This window comes from Hibiscus syriacus, unplaced genomic scaffold, assembly GCF_006381635.1.
Source record: "Hibiscus syriacus cultivar Baekdansim isolate YM2019G1 unplaced genomic scaffold, ASM638163v2 tig00005712_pilon, whole genome shotgun sequence".
Classification (NCBI taxonomy): Eukaryota; Viridiplantae; Streptophyta; class Magnoliopsida; order Malvales; family Malvaceae; genus Hibiscus; species Hibiscus syriacus.
The window spans coordinates 311046-338925 of record NW_024062065.1 but is presented as its reverse complement, the minus strand read 5'-3'; the positions used below and the strand labels follow the sequence as shown (position 1 = coordinate 338925).

Below are 27880 nucleotides of genomic sequence, written 5' to 3'. Positions count from 1 at the left end.
ATAAGCAAAGGTCCCATATTCGAATAACTGCGTCTACAACAAAAGTCCTAAATTCGAATAATTGCGTTAACAAGTATCAATAACAGTTGCTTGGGGGTCTAATCCCTCTAGACATTAACATTATAGCAAACAAGAATTCACCAACAAAACGAAAACAAACGGGGCAGAACCACACTCATTATAAGTTTTAACTAGCAATTCAAATAGTTTTAAATGAGCGAGTTCGTTTCCAATACCTGAAGTCCGAATCGCAAGGTGGACGAGTTCCCGGGCACGGGTTTTGAGTCGATCACGAGAGAGATGTGAATTATGGTGGAATAGGAGGCGAGGTTGTGATCACAGAGGGATTTGAGTTGGTGAAGAGGAAGAACTGAGAAGGGGTGAAACCGGAGGGGAAGAGTGCGAGGACGGAGAACCACTGATATTTGGAGCGATGATGGGTGAGAATGGAAGTGACGGCATACATTGGGTTATTGGATGGTGGAGAAGAGATATTGGGAAAGGCGATGGAGGAGGAGAAGGAAGATAAAGAGGGGATATAAGCCCTGAAGTTGTCATGGCACCTGCTATTTCCAGTGAGGAGTACCAGAAATTGGCTGCTCCTGATTGATAAGAGAACGAAGTTTCTTTGTTAAACTACTCTGAGGTGAATTTTGGTCGAATTACTGTAAAGATTCAAGTTTTCTACCATTTCATTTCCTTAGAACTATGAAAAAAAAAACACTCAACTAAAACTTCGTTGCAACTAATGAACAATAAAAGTAGTGTCATACACAACATTTGGAAGTAATATCAAGCTAACCGCAACCGTAATTTACATCTGGTTTGAAAACAAGGGACTTGAATGGTACTTCGATCCTCTCTTTCACCAAGCATCGAGCTTCTCCATCTTCCATTACCAGGACTTTCCCAGGTGGACATGGAGAATCGGAATTCTTTTCTCCATTTGCACGTTGTCGACTCATGCCAAAAATCTTCATAGGGTTACCTTTCCCAATGCTCGGCACAAAAGTTGACAGGCTTAATATGTACATTACACCAACAAGGGGAAGCACTATCTTCACTGCTGAACTTACGAAGTGGCCAAATCCTTTCCTCGATTTCTCGGATTCGTCTTGCTTGTCACCGGTGGAAATCCCATTTGGCAAAGACTTGTATGACAAAGAGCCGTTATCCGAAACCAAGGACTGAGGGGGGCGACTTGGATATGGAGGAAGGAGGAGGCCACTGTTATTCTCCACTGTTTTACTAAAAAAAGCAGAAGCCTCAAGAATCACTTCCATGTCTTTCCCTTGATATTCTTTGAGCTTCTCCAACACAACTCTCCGGCTATAATCGATCTCGGCAAGGGCAACTTCTTTTTCATAACTTTGCTGATGTTGCAGATTCTGTTAAGTCAAGAAGACAACTTCTAATCCATTTTTTGTAAGGAAAGCATGTTATCAACACAAATATCTCTCTATTTAAAGGAAAAGACTAACAAGTAACAACTAATGCTTTGAATCCATTCTTCCTCAAGTAACTTCATATAAAAATGGGTTCACTTTGGCCCTACTCCAGAAAAATACTTCACTCTTAAGTTCCATAGCATACAAATTAGGGCCTGAAACCAGGACCCAATGGGTAGTTTCTTTTCGTTCCACGTATTTACATGCATACATGTCAATAAAATCAGGGTTTTTTTATAGGGGAATAAGACAAACCTGTAAGGCAAGGAGCTGTGATTCGAGTGATTCAAGGGCATCTCGAATATCCAAAAGCCTCTCGGTTGCTTCTTCGTCATCTTCTTCTTCATCTGCTCCACCGAGACTTTGATGAGAACTATGGCCTTTGTCTCCGTTCAACCTACCATTTTCATCAGCTTGGTTTTGTGGGGTTTGTTCGTATGGGACGGCGGCGGCTTTGGTGATGCAGCTGCTGATTTTCAATCTCAGCTCCGTCGCTCTTGCTAATGCTAACCCTACTCCCTCTTCTTCCATTTCTTTTCCCCCTCCCTTTTCACTCTGGTTTCCTGTTTATAGTAGCAGTAAATTACGTTAAATGGCAAAGAAACGACAGAGAAGAAAACGGGGAGGAAACTGGGATTTGTTTGTTAAGAGACCTTAGTCGTTTGCTTTTTCCTTTTGGGGAGAATAAGGCCAATAATTTGGGCTGATAAACCCAAAGCCGTCAACAGCAATTTGGAAGAGCAAACTCTAACCTCTGCTTTACAAAAATAAGATTATGTGGGCTCTTTCTCTCTGCTACATATGGTTCCTATGCTGCCACTTGTGAAACCACATCATCTTCCCTTCTTCTTTCTTCATTTTTACTCTCTTGCTTGAACAATGATAATTAAGAGTGTGAATTATGTTCACGAACAAATTTGTTTATCGACTTGTTTGTAAGATCATTTATTCGGTTCTTCTTTTCCTTTTCCTTGTAATATCTGTCAACATTCAGATTATTGATGTTTTTCATCTTTTCTTGTTCTTATTAGGACATCTTTTATAAGGAGGGGGAAATGGTTGAAAGACTAAACTATGGATTTCAATCATGAAACTTATCAAGATGTTCCAGTTACAATACAATATTATACACAACAAATTCTCGCATTAAGATGCATGCAAGAACTTCAAACACAATTAGGAAGGACAGCCAAATCACAACCTTGTCAATGGAGAAACTTTGTGATCAAACAGGATAATGAGTAAATGAGCTCAAATGCTTGAAATATATCCTCAAACTAGTTTCTTCAGCTCATTTGATCCTCGAGTGCCAAAGGGTTTTCAGCAAGTTGCAGTTATGATTCATCTGTCATTCCAAAATCCCAACTTTTGCATTCAATTCAATCACTGAGCTAATTCTTTCGAAAATAGATATCGAAATGCGAAGTTGTGGGAGATCCACTCAATGGTTTTCCCAGTCTTCCTCTTGCAAGATGGCTGAAGATTCTTCCTCAGTGAATCTGGCATAAATTGCTCAACCATCTGCAACAAACCAGCTGAGCAAACATTTGGATCTTTTGCAAAATAGTCCATAAGCTTTGGTAACATGATTTTCTGTTCTTTGTTGACACTCCAGCTTGCCTGTATGTACTCCTCTTTCGCAACTTCGATTTCCTCGAACACGTTCTTTGGTGTGTATATACGGACCTGTAAATATTGATATGAATTGAGCATTAACATTTTACCCTGCAGCCATAAAATATGATTTCAAGGCAAATTGCATACCGCAGGGTCTGAGTAACTTCCTGAACAAAGCGCGAAATGAAGATGAGGTTCTGCACATTCGATTGCATATGCTCTTCGAGGAACTCCGACCTTAAATTTTGTCTTCGAAGGAAACAAAAACCGTAGCCACTGCAAGCAGATGTAAGAAATCAGTTCTTTCAGTATCGTGACAAACAAGTAACTGCATTATTTCCTAAGCAGCATACGTGGAAAAAAGTTTCGGGGAAGGAAAAGTACCTGTCCGGGACGAGGCAACCGACATCCCAGAATCGAACTCTGTATCGTGTCTATGCTTATGGTCTGTCCCCCCACATCATAGGATGCCCGTATCATACATAGGCTTTTAATGCAATGGTAAACATCGATTCCGTGATCTTCGGCTAAACTAACCACAGAAGCTTGCTCACCTTGAGTAATAAGGACAATCTCTGCAGATTGTTTTTCGGAATGCCGCAAACCAAAAACACCTGTAAGAACAAAGAATGTTGCATGTTCTCAAGCAACTTATTGGGAAAAGATTCAATTAATGGTGAATGCTAAGGGGAAACATTACTTTTATAATTGAGATCTTAATATTATTCAATTTAACTTTTTATTTTTATAATTGAAATTTCTAATTTTTTTCAATCCATTTTTTACCTTTATAATTGAGGCCCCTAATTTTGTAATCTCACTTTTAACTTTATAATTGAGACTTTTAAGTTTTTTCAATCTCACTTTCTACCTTTTCAATTAAGGCCTCTATATTTTTTCAATATCAATTTCTACATTTATAATTGAGGCCCCTAATTTTTTAATCTCACTTTTTTAACTTTATAATTAAATAAACCCTTAAGTTTTTTTAATCTCACTTTCTAACTTTCTAATTGAAGCCCCTAAGAATTTTCGATCTCAGTTATACATTTATAATTGAGGCCCCTATTTTTTTCAATATCAATTTCTACCTTTATAATTAAGGCCTCTAATTTTTTACAATTTCATAAAATTCTCAATTTCTCACCCCTTTCTCCATCTCTCGTTAATTCATTTAATTTTGAATTTAATCTATTATATTTGTCTCTTTTTTTTACAAATCTTATTTTTCAATTTAATAAATATTCTTTAATTTTTAGTCTTTTTCAATCTCAATCTAATGATAACATAATATATTATTCTTTATTTTTTTAATTTGTTATTCAGAATAAAACTCTATATCATAATTTATACCCACATTTGATTTCTTATTCTCTTAGTTGTATTTAAGATGTTTTCTTAACAAAATAATAAAACTAATATTCGAATAAGTTTAATAATTTTTCTACGATATTAAATTAATTGTTTAAAGTAATGGAGTATATTTTCCTCCAATATTTGAGACGGCTCTGATCGTCAATGTCGATTCCAATATGCTCTGCCGAGTTGTATCCATTTGAAGTATCCATCTGAGCTTGCTGGAAATTGAAAGGGAAAAAGAAAATCAGAACTCAAAATATCATAAGCATTGATGTCTAAGTGCTAATGGATTTGACATTGATATAATTCACATTCAACATGGACAAGGGCAGAGAATGGTATTGTTCTACAGCTTTAGCTATGGTTCGTCGTGGAGAATTAACCGAATACGCCGATCGCTGATCAGATAGCGAAGAATGCCTTCGATAAATGCTGGAATCTAACAATTCTGCAGTACCCCAAAAATCGTTGCATTCCTTTGGATGATTTCCGATTGAATTCCGAGACGAAACCGGATCACCAGGTTGAATAGTGTCATGTGTCTGAACCTTTTTAAACATCTCTTTATGTGCTATTGAAGTAGGTTTTGTTAGTGTATGATGTATGCATGTATCTCATGCATGTGTGCAGGTGTGAAGAGTGTGAGGTGGTTAGAGCTGTTAGATCTAACAAACTCTCTCTCTCATCTCTAACGTCTTTTCCCTCCATTTTATATTCCTCCTCCTTTGTGTATAAAGGGGGTGAGCATTTTTACTGTAATCGATGAACTTTTCCTATTATGAAAGAATGCATACTTGTTTCACTTTGTTCATTCAATACTCAGTTGCATTCATATTTTTACAAGGTATCAGTCGCCAAGGGTTGGGAGCTTCATCGTCGTTAATCTACTGCTGCGTGTGGTTGTGTATGATGGAGATCTCCTCCGTGCAGCACATACCCAAACAGGATGTGGTTAAACTTTCTGAGGGTACCTATTTACTATAGAAGCATCAGATATCTCTCATTATTGATGGTTATGGTTTGCTTCGATTTATTTCGGATGAAGGAAAGCCTCCTATGGCTGTTACATCAACGGAATCGGGTCATGTTGCGGATACTCCGACGTTCAACCTCTATCAACAGCAAGATAAGCTGTTAGCATCGTGGTTTCTCACTACTGTTAGTACTGAAGTATTACCTCATCTTAATGGACTCACTTCTGCTAATGCTATTTGGACTACTATTGCTTGATTATTTGGTGCTCAGTCTAGTGCCAAGATATCATCCCTTCGACATAGTCTTCACTCTCAGCGGAAAGCTGGCCAGACGATGAGTGAATTTCTTGCCAAGGTCAAGTCCATTTGTGATATGTTATGTGCTGCAGGTAGTCCAATTACTAAACATGAGCAAGTCAGTGTCATTATTGCTGGTTTATCCATGGAATTTGAATCTGTTATTGTTATTGCTTCTCGAGATAGTTTGTCATTAGATGTGCTCACTGAAATGTTGCTTGATTGTGAAACGCGACATAAGGCTTTTCTCATTGAAGGAATTTCAGCTAACCTGGTCTCTAGGTCTACTGATACTAAGGAGCATGATTCTGGATCTTCTGAGGTCATTGTCACTACCAAGCAAGATGATGCTATGCGAGGCCAATCGGGTGATACTTATTATGGACGTGGTCGAGGACGGTTTGATAATTTGAATTGTCCTAAATGCCAGCTTTGCGGTAAATATGGTCATACAGTGCAAAAATGCTATCATCGTTTTGATAGAAACTTTACAGGTATCTCCACTGATACTCGAAGTAGTGAAGAGTGGAGGTCATCACAAGGTTCTGCAAACAAGCAGCAGTTACCTTCAAATGCTCAGGCATTCACTCATGCAATTGGTGCATCATTTCCCTCGATGAGTGCATCTTTGCCCTATCCTCATGGCTTCTTTTATTCTAATATGCATTTCATAATGCCTAGTTCAGGATCCTTTTATCCAGGGGTTCCATGGTACTTTCAGATGCAAGTTTATGGTGGTTTAGATTCAGTTAAAAATTCCCAAGGATTTATGAATCCTTCAGCTGCTTTTGTTTCCTCTTCTTACTCACCTCAGCCAGCTATGTCCACTGGTAATGCTGATCCAGTGTGGTACCCAGATACGGGGGTAACACATCATGTTGCGAATGATGTGTCACTTTTTAATACTGGTATGGCTTATATATGTAATCATTGCCTTTATATGGGGAATGGAGAAGGTGTTAAAATCTATCATGTTGGTCAAAGTTGTTTGCCTTCTAAAATGAAGCCATTAGTTTTGCAAAATGTCTTGCATGTGCCTGATATTCAGAAAAACTTATTATTTGCTTCTCAGTTTACTCGGGATAATAACGTCTTTATTGAATTTTATCCCTTTGAATGTTTCGTGAAGGATGCTCGGACGCAGACCGTATTACTAACCGGGAAGCTCACAGATGAAGATTTATACCAGCTTCTATCACCTAATATAAAGCGCATGCAATTAAATAATGTCTCCAAGTCGTGTGGCCAGTTAGACTTATGGCACAAAAGATTAGGGCATTCAACTATTAGTGTGGTTAAAATAGTAATGAAAGCATGTAATATTGTTATCAATGAAAGCACTTTATCTTCTGTTTGTAATGTTTGTTTACAAAGTAAAGCTCACAAGCTGCCATTTTAGATTTCAATTACTAAGTACACTGCTCCTTTTCAATTAGTTGTCTCTGATGTTTGGGGACCAGCTCCAATTGTTTCAAGTGATGGTTTTTCCTATTATGTGTCCTTTATTGAAGTTTACAATAGATTTACATGGCTCTATTTGATTAAGAGAAAGTCAAAAGTTATGGAATGTTTTCTCAATTTTTACAAACTTGTTGAGGTTCAGTTTGGTGTCAAGATTAAGATATTATAGAGTGATGGTGGTGGAGAATATCAGGCACTGAAAGGATGGTTTCTAACTAATAGAGTTCAGATCGAATCTCTTATCCAAGTACATCTAAGCAAAATGGCAAAGCTGAACGTAAATATCGTCATATTATTTAAATAGGGTTGGCATTACTGTCTCAAGCCTTCTTGCCTTTGAAATTCTGGAGTTATGCGTTTACCTCAGATGTGTTTCTTATTAATCGATTACCTATAAGAGTATTACATGGAAAGTCACCTTTTGAAGTCTTACATAAACAACCTACTGATTATTCAATGTTAAGGGTGTTTGGTTGTGCTTGTTTTCCTTTGGTAAGACCGTTTAATCACCATAAACTTGAGTATCGATCTAAGCATTTTTCTGGGGTACAATCCCTCACATAAAGGGTATTGTTGTCTAGATGATGATGGGATGATGTTTATTTCCAGACATGTAATTTTTGATGAGGGAAAATTTCCTTATGAAGCTTGTAGGTTAAAGAGTCATGATCGGACAGATTCACATGTTTCAACGTGGGAGCTGCCACTTGTTTTTGCACCACAAGTTCGAACTCAGCAATGATGTGATGATCATGGTTTGGTTGGAAATAGTGTATCACCTGCGAATAGTGTGTACAATGAGGAAGGAGCTGGTAGTTCTCTTGGTCATAAAGGAAATAGTTTAGGAGCTACACAATCAGTGTCAAGCTCTACTGTTGTTCCTACTGATATTCCTAGTCAAACAGTTGCTGAAGTTGATTGCAACTCTACCTTAAATTTTCATCCAATGCAAACAAGGAGTAAGAGTGGGATTTCGAAGCCTAAAATATTTCAAGCTATAGCTTGGATTAATGAAGAACCACATAACATCAAGCAAGAATTAACTAGTCCACATTGGAAAGCTGTTGTTCAGGAGGAGTATGAATCTTTGATGAAAAATAAAAACTGGTCTCTCGTGTCTCTGCCACCTGATATAAGAGCAGTAGCTTGTAAATGGCTGTTCAAATATAAAAAAATGCAGATGGCTCAATTGCTCGTTATAAGGCAAGATTAGTGGCAAAAGGTTTTCTTTAACAACCAGGTATTGGTTTTCATGAGGTGTTTAGTCCGGTTGTTAAACCAGTAACTGTTCGAGCTATTTTGACTTTGGCTTTATCGAAAAGATGACAGCTTAAACAAGTAGACATTAACAATGCTTTCCTAAATGGTGTGCTTGAAGAAGAAGTTTATATGACTCAGCCTCCAGGGTTCGAGTTTGGTGGTGATCAATTGGTTTGCGAATTACATAAGGCCATTTATGGATTAAAACAAGCACCACGTGCTTGGTTTGATAGCCTGAGGAGCTATCTAGAATCTGAAGGATTTGTGGTAGCAAAATCTGATTCTTCTCTTTTTGTTAGAAATAATAAAGATTGTTTGATTTATCTACTTATAATACTCACTGGTGATAAAACAAGTGAGGTACAGGTGGTCATTGACAAGCTGCATGAAAAATTTGCCTTAAAAGATCTGGGTTCTCTCAATTATTTCTTAAGCATTGAAGTTAGTTATGATTCTGGTGTTGTTGTTTTTAGTCAGCAGAAATTTATTAATGAGCCATTATATCGCAATGGCTTTCAAAATGCAAATGGTCTTCCTACACCTACTAACTGCAAGTTGTCTGCCAAGGATGGAAATCCTATTGAGAATGTTTCACAATATCGCAACATTGTGGGAGCATTACAATATGTTGTGATCACTCGCCCAGACATTGCTTTTGCTGTAAATTGTGTGATCACTCTTTTTCAAATAGGGAAACACATCTTAAGGTATTTACAAGGAACAATTGACTTTGGTTTGCATTTCTTGGCCTCTTCTCGATTGTCTTTGACATGCTTTGTTGATGCGAGTTGGGAAGCAGATGTTGATGATAGATGATCTACATCTGGGCATTGTATTTACTTTGAGGGAAATCTAGTTGCATGGAGTTCAAGAAAACAACAAGTTGTGGCTCGTTTAACAGCTGAAGCAGAATATAGAAGTGTTGCATGTGCAGTTGCTGAAATAGTGTGGCTTGAATCCTTGTTGAGGGAACTGCACATTGTTCCTCATGGGAAACCTACGTTGTGGTGTAACAACTCAAGTGCAGTTGATGTTTGTGCCAATCTTGTTTTACACTCAAAATTCAAACATGTAGAACTTGATCTCTTCTTTGTTCGAGAAATGATTGCAGCAGGGAAGCTACAGGTTCTTGAAGTCCCTGCATATGAACAAGTTGCTGACATTCTAACTAAACCACTGTCGGCACCTTTGTTTGTGAAACATAGGTAGAAACTATTGATTGTTCAGCTCAAATGTGGAGGTTTAAAACCATGAAGTCTGGAGCAGTAAGGGAAATGTTAGTGTCTATGCAGTAAGGAAGTTGACAAAGTGAAGTTTGGATTAGTAAGGGGAATGTTAGTGTATGATGTATGCATGTATCTCATGCATGTGTGAAGAGTGTGAGGTGGTTAGAGCTGTTAGATCTAACAAACTCTCTCTCTCATCTCTAACGTCTTTTCCCTCCATTTTATATTCCTCCTCCATTGCGTATAAAGGGGGTGAGCAATTTTACTGTAATCGATGAACTTTTCTTATTATGAAAGAATGCATACTTGTTTCACTTTGTTCATTCAATACTCAGTTGCATTCATATTTTAATAGGTTTCGGCTTTTCATCAATGGTCTTTAGAGACAAGAATGTTTTATCGAAATTTTTACGGTACAATGAGAGAAGATACTTCTCCAAGTGGACAACTTCCAGTTCTAAACTGCAATATCCTTGATAAGTTCCTTGGCATCCTGGAATTTGATTAAAGCACCATTTCATTAACAAAATTAATGGGATTTTACCCCTGCTAAATGTAATTAAGTAATGGAAAAATGTTACTAATAAAAGAAAATAGTAACAAAAACTAATGAATTTACTGTGGGGATTAAGTTTTCAGCTGCTAAATCATAGGTAAAAGGCCTGTGACTTAATGCCTTCTCCAATGGACTCCGACCCACAAATTGGTCCTGCAACCGTTCTTGAAGCTGTAGAATCTGCAGAAAAATGAAAATGGAAAATATTATAACTTTGAATACACACGCGTACAGATAAATTAAAAAGTTGAGAATTTGTACCTCCTGCTTCAACGAGCTTCGAACTTCGATTTTCGAAGTTTCGATCTTAGCTTCAACATGACCCTTTATTCCTCCCATTTCCTTCTAGGTAAGAGAATTCATACAATCAAACAACTACGATATATATGGTCGAAGCTTCAAAGATCGTGTTTAACTTGTTCTTCTTGTCCTTTTTCTGCAATGGATCACTGTCAATGGGAAAAATCCGTATGTTCAGAGCTGAAAACGGGGTTGTCTGATCTTTGCAGATATATCATCTCAGAGGAAGTAACTTTTATCATAATAAAAGAAAGCTCAAGAACCCTAGACAGAGCTGAGATTCTCATTCCTAAGGAAAAACCCAGTATAAAACTATGATTTTCCTGAAAAAAATAAGTGGGAAGGAAAAAAACATAGGCATGCAATGTTTTTCCAGTACAAGACTAATACAAGAGAAGAACACAAAATGAAATAAAGATGGAATCAGATTCAGACATTACCTGTTGGAAAGCGTTCGTGTGTTGTTGGTTCCATGAACTCCAACTGGTTCAAATATGGTGATACCCCAAGTTGCTTTAAAGCTATAGTAGAAAATTCACTGAAACCAGCATTAAATGCACCAGAGACATGACCATAAGATATATACAAATTCTTAACCCCAATACAAAAAATATAGATATATTAATATATGTCACAAGAATCATCCAAAACCAGCGTTAATTGCAGCAGAATAAAGTATAAAATCTGGGTTTACAAGGTAAACCAGATACAGTATGATGGATTGAGACTACTCATTATACTGATGATATATATATATATATACACAAATTTCTTTTATAGGTTGAAATAAATAAGAAGAACCATTGTTGATTTAACATAGAGAAACATTAATTAGTGGACTGAGGGCAAGATAAGGTGCATAGGTAGAAGAGCTGTATATGAGCTGTATACAAATATGTGCATGGACGCAAAGGGTGGCCATATCTTTTGAATAGTCCATTGTCTTAGAAAGCTATGCCACCTTTGAAGATAGCTTTTAGGAATGGAGAGGTGAGCCTTTTCTTGCATTAAAAGAAGGGTATAAATCAGTTTTTGTTGTGCTTTTGTGATGGCCTTTTTGATTGACCGATCAGGCTGATGGTCTATACCAAAAAGTTGAACTCAGGGCACTTTTAAAAGGAGCAAAGGGACAAGAAACAATGAGGCGACTTGGGATTATTTATAGCAATAGTTATGTTGTGCATCCTCCGGAAATTACTAAACTCTCCGCTAGTTGAAAGCCCTAAATAGATTCATCCACCCACCGGAATTGTTAAAGGATCACTAACCTCCGGGAATACTAATGCCATTAACCTTTAGGTAGCTACAACCCATAGATAAGATATCTAAATATGACCCACGTAATTTATAATAACGCAATTCAAGAAGTGATAATTGATTTTTTTAGCCCATTATTCTACAAATATCCATAATTATCTTACGATTGACACACATGCTAAAAGTCACTATAAATATCTCAAACTAAGATCGCAAAAGGGGAGGAACCTAGTGATTATAGACAAGTATAATTTCGTGGATTTCACACCACACCCACTCTAATTGGGCGAGGTAAGTCTAATGGGTAGTGGGCGGATGTAGATCTAAAAAGTCATACCCGTCGTGGGCAGTAGAAAGGTGGTGAATTTGAGATCTTACTCGTCCCGCATCTTTCAATCCTACATCCGCCCACCCTGTATCCGTCTATCCCACATTTGTTCGTCCACTAACTACGGCCATATAAATTTTGGACAATTATGAACTTAGGTATAATTTCATAAATTATTCTGTAAATCTTAAGATTTTATAAGATATGACTTGTAATTTAACCAAATGGACATTTTGTTTTATGTTTTGTTGCTTATGTAATTTGTGATGTTACTGCCAGGAGGGTATAGGATAGGTCTTGTGTATCCAGTTGTGTAGTGAGTAGAGTGGGTATGAGAATGCACCCATATAGGCAGGTGTGAATTTAAAAATTTTACCCGTCGTGGGTGGTGGGTAGGTGGTGGATACGAAAATATTTTTTTATAGAAAGTCGCTAGTTTTATTAAAAATAGAAAATATACAAAACTACAATGAAGATTTACAAGCTAATCGTAAACCTAAAATATAATTATGACATTTTCCTATTACAATTGAGACAAAAACTAGCCACCTAGATCACATAAGGACCAAAGAAGAAAAATGTTAAAAAACCTAACAAAAAACTCAAATAAAATAAAGATATTGCATAAAATAGAGGAAGCTGGTTATAAGCCTCAACTCAGTTGGATCTTGAGGAAGTTGTTTAAGCTTAGAATAGAGTCTGCTGGCTTATTTGGCAGTTTAGTTGACTGGAATTTGGTTAAAAGCTATTGGGTGTGGGAAAATAAAGATATTGCATAGAATAGAGGAAGCTGGTTATAAGCCTCAGCTCAGCTGGATCTTGAGGAAGCTGTTTAAGCTTAGAATGTAGTCTGCTGGCTTATTTGGTAGTGTAGTTGACTGGAATTTGGTTAAAAGCTACTGGGTGTGGGAAAATTTGAGAGACAAGAGGGAGAAGGTCAGTTGGGAGCACTTGATATGGTTCCCTCTCCATATCCCTAGAATGTCTATTGTCGCTTGGATGGTTTTTTTGAACAGGCTGCCAACTAAGGATATGCTTATTCATATGGGGATTGAGTTAGATGGGTGTTGTGAGCTATGTAGTGATGGGGTAGAAAACATGGATTATCTGTTTAATGACTGCATTTTTGTTTTGGTCTCTGGAGTAAAATCCTGCAGACTTGCAGAATTCCCCATAGGGTGTTGTGTTGGAATGATACCTTGGCCTGGGCTGCTACCAACTTTAAGGGGAAATCCTTGATAGTCTGCATGAAGTTAGCTTGGATTAGTCTTATGTACTTTGTCCGGGAAGAACGTAATCTCAGACACTTTAGAGGCCGATCTCGGGTGCTTGATGAGGTCTTTGAGGTTATCAAACGGACAATCAGTGTTAAGTTGCATGGTTGTAGCATTAACAAAGTTGATAGGGTTAATTCATAACGTTGCCTTGACTGAAACATCGGCTAGCTTGTTGTTTGCTACTGTTCTATTGGTATCTCGCTTGCAGACATGCGTGAAGTCCCTAAGTGGTGGTTGTTCATGGGTCGTTTCTTTATCTTATTTTGCAGTTTACTATTTGCTTCTCTTTAGTTGTCTTTCTTTAGTTGTTTTACTTAGGTAGTTTGTAGGGAGTTGTTGTTTATTTGCTGTTGGTGGGTTGTTTCCTACAGTTGTATCTGGTATTAGCTCTTTCTTTGGATAATAAAATCAAATTATCCAAAAAAAAAATAAAGATACTAACAAATCTGACTGTATTGGTAAACGAACCACAAATAGGATGAAGCTACTGAAAGACCACCGACAAAAAATCATAAACAACGACAAAAAACTGTAAGCTACTAAAAGGCAGAGAAAAACATGTCACAAAGACAAACAAAAACATGCCACAAAGACAAAGAAAAACATGCCACAAAGGCAGAGAACATGTCACAAAGACATAATTAATCTTATTAAAAATAAAAAAAACAAAGGAAAAAATATAACCAGCATTAAAAAGATAATGCGGGCGGCAACCTGCATTAAAACTTGTGCAGGTGCTGCCGCCGATTAAACAAAATTAAAGAAGAAAAAGTTGGATTGATCAATAAAATTGACACAAGTTGTAAAGAAGAAAAAAAAGGATATGAAAATATTAAGTGGGTATAGGGACGGGAAAGGGATATTCGCACCCGCGCCACCCGTTTGTCATCCCTAGAGAAACCTCTCACATTCTACCATGTCTTCATCTTCTTTCTCGTTATCATTTCTCACATAAAAAAAATCGATCGATAATCATTTTCTCGTAGATTGTAACTCTCTGTCTAAATTAGAAGAGTTAAACCGACAACCGTGGACCAAATAAATTCATTCTCACCAAAAAATTTATTGTTTAAGATGATTGTACCCTTTGATCCACTTTGATGCCATTGTCCGAGCTTAAACCCTAAACCTTGTGCATGAAAATGTAACTTTGAAAAACGCTTCATGAAAGAGAAACGGTACAGCTAGTAAGCACAATAACACACAAGTGCATGGATGGAGCTGGCATGGGGGGAATCATATTGAGTGAGCTAACTTTTATAATAAAAAATGTCTTGCACGTATGGGTGCATTGTGGAATGATGATGGTAGTAAATGCATGATTGGCGGGTGCGTGCACGTACCTTTCAACATAATCAAAAAGGAGGGTCGCACTTAAGATGAAAGTGGACAACGAAAAAACCCTCAAAAGGGCTGAAAGTTGAAGGTCAAACAATGATTACAATTGGCATGTTCTTATTTGAAAGGGAAAAAAAAAGACTGCTTTCTTTGCCATTCACTTTTCATGGGTTATGGTGCTAGTTGAAATATTATGGGAGAAATAAAAGGCAATGGAGCTGCTTATACCTCTTGAGGTCACTTTTGCAAACTACTAATTTTTCGTTTAGTTAAAATATAAATAAAAACTTCGATAGACCCGTGATCTATCAAAGTGAAATTCAATATTTGAGTGTTGAATATATCTAGTTTGTTGAACTGGTATTCGTAACTATGTATGAAGTGTGTAACAGCATAATTACATCGATCAGTGATCGATGGCAGCTGACAGACATTGGCAGCTGACAGACATGCCTGTAGTTTGCAATGAGCCTTATAATAATTATATATGCAATATATATAGAGGGTCGAAACCCCAAAGCGAAATGAAGTTTGTTTTCAAGGAAGCAGAATCGAATCTCAACGTTGAGATTGGTGAGAGTGACTAGAAACCCAAGAAGAGACACATGGAGATTGGAGAAGGCTCAACTACTTAACCTAGTACTTCTATTTGTTAATATCAAAATATGGAAGTACCCGTCTTGATTGAAAAGTCTACAAAGTCCATTTATTATTAGTGATGGACGGAAAGGAGAGACAATAGTCCTTTTTGAAAAATTTAAATTTTCATATAATCTAAGTATTTATTTTATATTGTTTTATTTATAATATATGTTTGACTCAATCTTACTTCCGTCCTTGCTCGGCAGCCTGTTGAAATCCCATTACCACTTGAACTTGTTTCCTTCCCCAGTGCAGTCTCCTGGACTGTCCAGCCAAATGCTCTGTCCAACCTGAAAAAAAAGGAGGGGAAACATATGAAAGTACTTACTGAGTCTGAGTTGATTCGTGATAGTCCAAGAGTTATCGGCATTGCTTATTTACTAAGGAGGGTGATGGCCGGTAGGGGTGTTCAAATCCAGATACCTGGTTTTCAGATACTCGAAGTTCCGGTTACCCAGATCCTCGGATACTTGATTGGTCGGCCCATGTCTCTATCTGGATGTTGTGGATACCCAATTTTACAGGTATCCGTAAAACAAAAAGGTTTAGTAAAGATAAACACAAAAAGAACAGGGATGGGCTTGAAGGCGCTAATAAGATTGTGAGGCAGACGAGAAGCCGGAGAAGAAAAAAACAAGAGCTGGAAGAAGGTGAATGGTGTTGTTGCTGATGAAAATGGTACTAGTAAAGAGAATTCAACAGACATTGAGATGGAATGCAGAAAATTGTGAGATACCACTGGTGATATCGAAGAAGGTAATGGACGCAAGAAGGGGTATTCGACGGCGCAAGAGGGGAAGCAAAGGGAAGAAGAAAGGTATATTAGAAAGGGTAAATTAGAACTTTGTCCCTAAACTATTTTGAATTTATAAATATCTAAATTTCAGGGGTTAAAATAAAAATTATACATTTTTACTAATGTGTCATGTAATCAAACTAACGGAAGTTAACATCACAATGATCATATCTTAATTAAAACGAAATAAAAGTGATCATATGTTATGTTTTTTGAATCTAGTGACCATAAGTTTAGAGAACTCAAATGAAATTTGTGTAGTTCACCTTTTTTTTTTTATTAATATGGGGTTATTGTACAATGGTATAAGTTCAAATAACACTCTCAATCATTTGACATTGAACTACCATTTATCTGACATTCTTAATAATCGAACATTTGACTTCAATGAATAACAACAAAATGAATCTTAAATTATAATAAAAACATAAAAAAAATTCATCAATTAAATCTTAATACTCAAACCTCAAACTTTCACCCTTATTAGAAGATAAAAATTATTGATAACTAATAAAAAAGATATTAATAAACAAGAAACAATAGACCAATTAAAAACAAATGTATACCACAAGAAATTTATGAATCCAACAACAAATCACAAAAATACCAACCATATATTAAGTTGAAAAGGAAGTTTTAAAAGGGAAGTTAGGAGTTTTTTTTTTATAAAAAAAACCAACTAAATAAGATTATATTCATGGATTTAGGGTATTTTTCAATTAAATATAAATTATATTCATGGATTTAGGGTATTTTCGATTAAATGAAAATTATATTCATGTTCAAGAGAATTTGAATTAATCGTTCGATGAGGAGAAAATGAGAGAACGAAAAATAAGTAGGAAAAAAGAAAAATTAAGAAAAAATAAAAATAATATTTTTATATGAATTCATACGAGATAATTTTGAATTAGGTTTAACTTTTTATAAAAAAATTTAAAATGGTATTATTTTATGGTTCATTAAACTGTCTCATATTATCATATCGTTTATTATTTAACGGTTGGTTGATAAAAGTAATAGAATATTGAAATTAAGTGATTAAATTAAAATAATTATCAAAATAAACAAATTAAATAGTAAATTTTGTAATTTACCCTTCATTTTAGGGTAAATTATAGGAATAGTCAGTAAAGTTTGAGTAACTTTTCATTTTACTCACTGAATTTTCAAAACTTACAAAATGATCACTAATGTTATCAATTTGTTATAAAATGATCACTTGACGTTAACAACCGTTGGTGTGAGTAACGGATTGATCTGACACTATTTTTACCATATAAGATGGTTGACCATCCTTCTCTCCCCTCCACAATGATTGTCTCGCTCTCCCCCTCTACATTAGCCGTCTCCAAATATTCATTTCTCAAGAAGTCATTTTCTTTTCGGAATTTAAAAGACCATAGCAAACAATTAGGTGGTGTTTGTTTTTGCAGATGTAAAAGGTCTGCAGTCTGCGGACCACATCTGCAGGCATTTGCAGCAGAAGAGGTGGACCAAAAGTCTGCAGTCTACAAAAAGAAGACTGTTTGTTTTTTAACGTCTGCAGACTGATAAAATAAACTGAAATATAAATAAACTGATTTTTTAAACTTAAAAGAGTTTTGCAATACTGAGATTTAAATAATTTTAGTTTTACAATACTGAAATTTAAATAATTCATACAACTACAATAGTAATTTTTTAGAAAAACAAACACTACCTTATTAATTCTATTATAAGTCTCACATAATCATATGTATTATTAGTTTTATAAGTTTATAGAATAAAATTTATAAATGATCAATAAATTATATGATTTTTTAAATATGTAATTATGTAATACTTTTAATTTTTTTAATATATATTCATAATTTATTTTTATAATTATATGATATTTTTTAGAAAATATTTTTTAATTTATAAAATTATTTTATGATTATTTCTTATTTAATTGTGATTATATTTTAAAATTTTAAAAACATAATTTATAATTTTTTATATTTTAAAATCTTAATTATCAAACAATGAAATTATTTTTTTATTAAGCAATGTGGTTTAAATACTTACATTTTGTATAAAAAAGTTTAAATATAATTTAAAAATAACAAATCCAAAAAAAATATTATATTTAAACTTAAATCAAAATAATTAAAATAAATATAAAATTTTAATAATATATAAAATATTTTATATGATCTATAATATAATATTAAAAAATTAATATTTAATTTATCTAAAAATTAATATTAAAATTAATATCTATAATATAATATTAAAAAATTAATATTTAATTTATTTAAAAAAGTAATATTAAAATTAAAATCAAATATAATATAAAATTAAATATACAACCTCTTTGAAGAGGTTAGAAGACGTCTGCATACATAAGGCCACGTTTGCGCCGCGCAGACCACGCGCAGACGTTAGAAGAACTTCTGTCTTCTAAAAAACAAACGGTCTGCGAAGCCCAATGTCTGCGCGTGGTTTGCGCGGCGCAGACATAAGAGCTTTGCAGACCTTACACAGTAAAAACAAACACCACCTTAGAATCAACTTCTTCATTTTCTCTTCGTACATATAAAATAACTCTTTGAAGAGGAGGTTGAGAACTCAAATGAAATTTGTGTAGTTTACTCTTTTTTATTAATACGGGGTTAGTGTACAGTGGTATAAGTTCAAATAACACTCTCAATCATTTGACATTGAACGGTCATTTATCTGACATTCTTAATAATTGAACCTTTGACTTCAATGAATAGCAACAAAATGAATCTTAAATTATAATAAAAACATAAAAAATTCATCAATTAAAAATCTTTAAATCTTAATACTCAAACCTCAAACTTTCATCCTTATTAGAAGATAAAAATTATTGATAACTAATAAAAAAGATATTAAACACAAGAAACAATAGACCAATTAAAAACAAATGTATACTACAAGAAATTTATGAATCCAACAACAAATCACAAAAATATCAACCATATATTGGGTTGAAAAGGAAGTTTTAAAAGGCAAGTAAAGAGATTTTTTTTATAAAAAATACAACTAAATAAGATTATATTCATGGATTTAGGGTATTTTTCAATTAAATATAAATTATATTCATGGATTTAGGGTATTTTCGATTAAATGAAAATTATATTCATGTTCAAGAGAATTTGAATTAATCGTTCGATGAGGATAAAATGAGAGAACGAAAAATAAGTACGAAAAAAAAAGAAAAATTAAGAAAAAATAAAAATAATATTTTTATATGAATTCATACGAGATAATTTTGAATTAGGTTTATGTAACCCTCTCAGTCCGATGCGGATATCCCGATCCGATCTGGAGTGTCACATTAGGGTCACCGGAGCGACCCATTGTAAAAATAGCAGAAAATTTAAAACTTTTATTAAAACATGTAACTCATAATTGTTTTATCAGCATTCCGAAATAAAACATATTTTCAGACTCGTATATAAAACAAAATACAATCTACATGCCCCCTAAACACATGTACCATACTCTGCAAATAATGCCAGAAGAGCTCCCTTACTGAATTCGATAGATTCACTAGTACAATTCTTTTAACCTGCAATGGTGAGTAATAGAGTGAGCTTCGGAAAGCTCAGTAATACAGAACTACCAGATGATGCTACATGTCATGCAGATAAATGGGAAGCCATAATTTCCGTATTGAATCAAACGTATACTAATTGCAGACTAATCTGAGGTTTCATTAGTAGTTCATCGAGTATAAACCATGAAGATCACAGTTCATAGGAAGCATTCATAGTATCACGTTTTCATGAGATCGAATAGAATTTCTAGTGTGTTCCAACAGTGCGATAAAATCATAGTAGGTACAATAAACGAGTAATAGTTCAGTAAATCATCATAAAATCATAATGAAGTTTCACTTTTGAAACTTGTAGTTTAAATCCTTTTCATGTACACCTAGGCCTGTAAATGAACTGAACGTTCAGCGAACCGTTCGTGAACCGTGCGGCGGGAAGTTCGTTTATGTGCGTTTATTTATTAAATGAACGAACATGAACAACATTTTTTTGTTCGTTTAATTAAATGAACGAACATGAACATAGGTCTCGTTCGTTCATTTACGTTCGTGAACGTTCGATTATGTTCGTTCGGTTATGTTTGTTTATGTTCGTTCGATTATGTTCGTTTATGTTCATTCATTTATGTTTAACTCAATCTTCTTAAATCAATTTTGGTGACCAATTTGTAAGTATCTTAAAAATATTAATTAATCTGATATTCTGATGACCAACTCCATAATTAACCCAATTTTATTTGGAGATTAAATCCAATATGTTAACCTGTGAGGCACATCGCACCTATATTCATTTCCCCCTTTTTCCCCAAACCCTAGTGTTCACTAGAGAGTGGAGACGATCGTTGAAAGCTTCAAAACAAATTATATTATAGTGCAATATGAAGTTTTACAGGTATGTTTTCATCTCTTTCTCTGTTTTATTTGGCTTAATAGTTGATATGTAAAGTTATTGCAGGTATCTTCACATCTAAAACTCAAGAAAACATCATACTTCTTTCTAGAAATATATGGGAAGATAAAGGTAACAATCGAAAGTATATGAACATCAATAAAGAGAAAAATATATAGAATTTGCCAGAAAACAAAACAAAGGTTTCTATGCAATTTCTGAAAAGAGTGTAATAGCGAAAAATTATTGTTCATATGTAATCATGGACCACTAAGATAAATGTTATAGCGTTAAATTAAAGTTGTGTGAATCATTTAATATCTTTAAAAGATCGATCAAAATATTTAATATCTTCAAACATTTCATCACTGCTAATAAACTCTTACGCTATTTATCACTGTAGATTTGGTTATTTGCATTGTCGACTATTTTTCATGAAAGAACAATGGAAGGTAGGGTCTCCAACGTTTATGTTCGTTTATGTTCGTGTTCATTTATGTTCGTGTTCGTTTATGTTCGTGTTCGTTTATGTTCGTTTATTTATTAAATGAACGAACATGAACATATTATATTCCTTAATAAACGAACATGAACAAAAAAAATTTTGTTCGTTTATGTTCGTGTCCGTTTATGTTCGTCTATTTATTAAATGAACGAACATGAACATACCTCCGTTCGTGTGCGTTCGGTTCGTTTACAGGCCTATGTACACCATCCTCATTTCCTCAGAACTACGTCCGTAGGGCTTACCTTAAGCACACAGCAAAAAGGAAGCCACCTAAGGATAGGCTTTGGGCCTGTATCCTTAGGCTCGTAAGTCCATAGGGCTTACCCTAAGCATACGGCAAAAGGGAGCCAACCTAATGGAGCATCTTGGGGCCCGTGAGCCTACTCAAGAGTCACATTAGGTCCGTAATCATTGTTATCATATATCAGTGAAAACCAATAATCATATATCAGTCATAGTCTATAAAACATCACCGGTAAGTCGGTGCATCATAAAATAATAACCATAGATTTTAGTGTACCACATTTCAAAACAGATAAAATAATTATGTAGTACATAGGGAACACACTAGAGGATCCAAGTATTTTTCAGAGGCCTTTTGTAATTATCGGTAAGGTAACACGAAACTCGTGCAATTTGATCAGATTACAGGAACGAGGTTATATTGGAGAGAATCGATTATTAACCGATCTAATCGAACACTTAAAGTTGATACTGTAGAATCCCACTATGATTCATGTGCATCAGGAAAGCATTCAGGAATAACCGGAGTGATTTGAGCTAATAAAATAGAAACATAGATTCTATACATTACAATTCATGTTGATCGATCGGTTTATCGAACTATTCAAACTGAACAACTCTTAGAACTAATGCGTGTCGACCCGTCAATTTATTGACTTTCCAAGTATTCACTCTTTAATACCAACAATTCTTGTCCATAAATCATCTTCGTAATCATTGTTGAATAGATCTTCCTATGGTCTTTATTTCATTTCCACGTTTCAACGATATCAGAAAATACAAACGTGCTTAATTCATGGTTCATGACCCATAAAGACAATTCATCATGTATATTTATCAGTGTTTCTAAACTCATTCAATCACCTATTAAATCCTCAGTTATTGAGGTTACTTAGTTCTTTTAGCACGCAAGTCTATCCCGGTTACTTCAGAGTTTTCCAGATTAATTCAGACACTTCTGAGTTTCAGATATATGTTTTACTTCCGTTCATTTCACTTTGGTCATATACTAAAATCATTTTGGTATTCGTAATTGATTTATCTCACAAATATCCACTTCTTAATATCGAATGCGCTCTAGCGTTGAGCTGAGCTGAGTACTTCCATAATTATCATCAATCCAAACTTGAGGAGACGAACTGGCATTCAAGTGGTACCTATGCCATTCAAGTAATGATATAGAACTATCATTGTTTGACAGGCTTAAATTGCGTTTAATAACATTAAAAAGTAGTACAACATTCATGTTTATTAAAATTTCTTAATTAATCCAAGAGATTTACTTAGAATAGTCCATAAGGGCATTTTGGTCATTTTGGTGCTCAATGTTTTTCCATTCATTTCAAAGCTTGAGGATATCTATTCATTCCTGAACTTGGTGATACTCTTGAGTCATTTCCATCACAAGGGTATTTTGGTCATTTTATAGACCCCACGTAGTTTAATCAATTCATTCTGTCCGATCTTATTATTTAATTCAGACTTATCATCTATTCCATTCTATACGGACAATTCTGACAGAAGAGCACCCTCGATAATTTATTCTTAACTCGGAGATTTTCAGGTCAATTGCCTTCTCAGAAGTTACAAACATGTTATCAGGAATTTTTTGCACTAAGTCAGGATCTTAACAATCAAATCCGTACTTAATCGAGTTAAGTACGAATCCTCAAAGTACTTTCTTATTCAGGGTCAACTCGGACTATTTTTACCTTTTAAGGGCATTTTCGTAATTTCTTAACCCAAATAATTTCGTTATAACTCTTAACGAAAGTAACTATGATTTAGAGATCCTATGGTTAATTTCTTTCCCTAACATTCTCTTATCTCAAAATGATTCCTTAACAGACTTCTAGTATCTTGCACAAACCCTCTTGGTTTTAAAAACCGGTTATTCGCATTTCCTATACAAAACTAGCATTTCTTATGCACATAAGTAGTTTTATCAGATCAATATGTCTTTTTAGATTTACTAATCAACTTCCAGGGACAATTCTGATCATTTTCCAACATAAGGGTAATTTCGTAATTTTACCATATCGGAGTATTCTCATAATTTTCCATCCAAGTACCTTTAACATTTAACCCTTGATGATATAAAATATAAGTTACAAATCCAGAGCTGATTTCTTTATCACCAATCACAAACTTGTAATTTAATTCTAACAATTATCAATCTCTTATATTAGTCATTCGATCCGTATTCAGTTGCAGAATTTCTACCACATTCATATCAAGTGTATAAATTATTCAAATCCACAAAAGTGATCAACATTATCTTATTCATGCATTTACCGATATCAACATGTTCCATAAAGCATAAAGAGGTAGTAAAGTATTACCTCAATTTCTGTGTCATTCTGATCGACCATTTAAACTCCATTCTCTTGTTCTCGAACTTTAATTCCACGATCCATAATGTCTCGAATACATAGCAAAGCATACGGATGGATCGGGAGGTAGAAGGTCGAGATTCCAATTTTTCTCTCACGAACCCGGACCATCAAATACGCGAACTTGAATCCAATATAATTCCCCTCATAATAAAAAAATGATTAATAGAAACTAATTTAATAGTTCGGGAACCAAATGATAAAACTAAAACTTTCATAGTCGTTAAAATATATAACAACTAAAATCAGGTACTAGATTGAATTAATTTAAACTATCATAACTTGGTTGAAATTTTATTAAAACTGATGGACAAGTTAGAACCTTACCAAACATAGAGGGTTGAAACTATAATTTATTCATCTTACTATCTCAACACCCCACACACACGTGATTTTCAAATGTAATTATGAAACCACTTCTCCATTTCACGCAACCTTCACAATTTCTATTTTTTTCTTTTATTCTTCTGGTGATTGATGCATCGTTTGGACCCTTTGACCGATTCTGAATTGAGGAAGCTCCAAAGGCGGTAGACTTAGCTACGACAGATTGACGTTGGCTAGAAACCCTCCATAGCTTCTTTTTCTGATGCATGTTTCATGATATAGGATTAACATATTTCTTCTTTCCCAGTTGGCATCGGCTTTCTTTTCAAATGAATTGCTCAGTCTCGGAGAACTCATGTTCTGTAAAAATTCATCATCTTCTCCATCAAAATTAAACGTACCTGTTGCTCATCCCATCCAAGAACCTATATTCCTTTCTCAAAGAACTTAAAGAGGTCAACTCATAGTTGAGATTCTTTAGAACCTAGAATTTCCACTCGATGAAACCTTCGAAGTTGCTTAACGATTTAAGAAGCCAACTTTAGCTTTCTCATGTTTGATGGAGTTAATACACGTGCATGTATAAAAGATTGTACCATCCCATTTCCAAATACACCAAGCAACTTGGCACCAAATCTTGTAGCCGAGAGGTATTTGATTGCCTGCAACTAACGTTCTCAGTTGAAGCCATTTTTTTATTTGTACAGAAAGAAGATATCGAATAGGCAATGAGTGGTTGATTGATTTCCCTCACTCGTGGTCTCCATTTTTCCATATTATAAAAATAATAATAATAAACAAATTCACATCACTCATAGCTTTGCTTGGATTCATCTGTTCCATTATCATTGGTTTGGTTTCTTTATCATTTTTCCTCTTCTACGTGCCCCTTTTTACCCTTAGATAATTAACACAACAAGCTACACGTATATGATACAAAGTCTTCACTTCATTTGGTTGCTTTCTTTGTCAGACTCCACATACTTTTGTCTTCATGTTTGATTTTGTATAATATATTTTTTTTCAATCATGGAATGCCAACCCAACAATTTGTCCACTTCTACCTACTATATCATTCTCAATTTGTTTAATAATATAATGATATGATAAAATAATTAATTGAAAACCAACTTCATATTATTTCACATATTTAAATTGAAAGAAATCTAACCCCATATTGAGGTGTGACAGTTTAACTTTTATAAAAAAAATTAAAATGGTACTATTTTATAGGTCATCAAACTGTCTCATATTATCATATCGTTTATTATTTAACAAATGGTTGATAAAAGTAATAGAATATTAAAATTAAGTGATTAAATTAAAATAATGATCAAAATAAACAAATTAAAAATAAAATTTTTAATTTACCCTTTATTTTAGGGTAAATTATAGGAATAGTCAGTAAAGTTTGAGTAACTTTTCATTTTACTCACTGAATTTTCAAAACTTACAAAATGGTCACTAATGTTATCAATTTGTTATAAAATGATCACTTGACGTTAACAACCGTTGGTGTGAGTAACGGACTGATCTGACACTATTTTTACCATATAAGATGGTTGACCATCCTTCTCTCCCCTCCACAATGATCGTCTCGCTCTCCCCCTCTACATTAGTCGTCTCCAAATATTCATTTCTCAAGAAGTCATTTTCCTTCCAGAATTTAAAAGACCATACCAAACAATTAGGTGGTGTTTGTTTTTGCAGAGGTAAAAGGTCTGCAATATGCGGACCACATCTGCAGGCATCTGCAGCAAAAGAGATGGACCAAAAGTTTGCAGTCTGCAAGAAGAAGATTGTTTGTTTTTTAACGTCTGCAGACTGATAAAATAAACTGAAATATAAATAAACTGATTTTTTAAATTTAAAAGAGTTTTGCAATACTGAGATTTAAATAATTTTAGTTTTACAATACTGAAATTTAAATAATTCATACAACTACAATAATAATTTTTTTAGAAAAAGAAACACTACCTTATTAATTCTATTATAAGTCTCACATAATCACATGTATTATTAGTTTTATAAGTTTTATAGAATAAAATTTATAAATGATCATTAAATTATATGATTTTTTAAATATGCAATTATGTAATACTTTTAATTTTTTAAATATATATTCATAATTTATTTTTATAATTATATGATATTTTTAGAAAATATTTTTTAATTTATAAAATTATTTTATGATTATTTCTTATTTAATTGTGATTATATTTTAAAATTTTAAAAACATAATTTATATTTTAAAATCTTAATTATCAAACAATGAAATTGTTTTTTTATTAAGCAATGTGGTTTAAATACTTACATTTTGTATAAAAAGTTTAAATATAATTTAAAAATAACAAATCCAAAAAATTATTATATTTAAACTCAAATCAAAATAATTAAAATAAATATAAAATTTTAATAATATATAAAATAATTTATATGATATAAAATTAAATTTCTATAATATAATATTAAAAAATTAATATTTAATTTATTTAAAAAATAATATTAAAAATAATATCTATAATATAATATTAAAAAATTAATATTTAATTTATTTAAAAAATTAATATTAAAATTAAAATCAAATATAATATAAAATTAAATATAAAACCTCTTTGAAGAGGTTAGAAGACGTCTGGAGACATAAGGTCACGTTTGCGCCGCGCAGACGTTAGAAGAACTTCTGTCTTCTAAAAAACAAATGGTCTGCGAAGCCCAATATCTGCACGTGGTCTGCGCGGCGTAGACATAAGAGCTTTGCAGACCTTACACAGTAAAAACAAACACCACCTTAGAATCAACTTCTTCCTTCTTTCTTCGTATATATACAATAACTCTTTGAAGAGGAAGTTGAGAACTCAAATGAAATTTGTGTAGTTTACCATTTTTTATTAATATGGGGTTAGTGTACAATGGTATAAGTTCAAATAACACTCTCAATCATTTGACATTGAACAGTCATTTATCTGACATTCTTAATAATTTAACCTTTGACTTCAATGAATAACAACAAAATGAATCTTAAATTATAATAAAAACATAAAAAATCATCAATTAAAAATCTTTAAATCTTAATACTCAAACCTCAAACTTTCACCCTTATTAGAAGATAAAAATTATTGATAACTAATAAAAAAGATATTAAACACAAGAAACAATAGACCAATTAAAAACAAATGTATACCACAAGAAATTTATGAATCCAACAACAAATCACAAAAATATCAACCATATATTAGGTTGAAAAGGAAGTTTTAAAAGGGAAGTTAAGAGATTTGTTTTATAAAAAATACAACTAAATAAGATTATATTCATGGATTTAGGGTATTTTTCAATTAAATATAAATTACATTCATGGATTTAGGGTATTTTCGATAAAATGAAAATTATATTTAAACTGTCTCATATTATCATATCGTTTATTATTTAACAATTGGTTGATAAAAGTAATAGAATATTAAAATTAAGTGATTAAATTAAAATAATGATCAAAATAAACAAATTAAATAATAAAATTTTTAATTTACCCTTTATTTTAGGGTAAATTATAGGAATAGTCACTAAAGTTTGAGTAACTTTTCATTTTACTCACTGAATTTTCAAAACTTACAAAATGGTCATTAATGTTATCAATTTGTTATAAAATGATCACTTGACGTTAACAACCGTTGACGTGAGTAACGGAATAACGGAAAGCTGATGTGGCACGTTAACTGACTGATATGACACAATTTTTACAATATAAGATGGTTAACCATCTTTCTCTCCCCTCCACAATGATCGTCTCGCTCTCCCCTTCTCCAAATATTCATTTCTCGAGAAGTCATTTTCTTTCCTCAG

The 27880-nt window shown here is 33.6% G+C and overlaps 1 protein-coding gene across 1 annotated transcript; it reads right to left on the bottom strand.

The window, feature by feature from the left end:
- Nucleotides 1–749: 749 nt before the first annotated feature.
- Nucleotides 750–27752, bottom strand: LOC120199923 (plastid division protein PDV2-like). The gene is made up of 4 exons (XM_039200891.1): nt 27749–27752; nt 24907–24916; nt 1704–2006; nt 750–1388 (listed from the first exon to the last, which is right to left on the bottom strand). Exons 2-4 carry the CDS (start codon nt 24907–24909, stop codon nt 798–800), a joined length of 897 nt encoding a protein of 298 aa, XP_039056822.1. The 5' UTR covers nt 24910–24916; nt 27749–27752; the 3' UTR covers nt 750–797.
- Nucleotides 27753–27880: the final 128 nt, after the last annotated feature.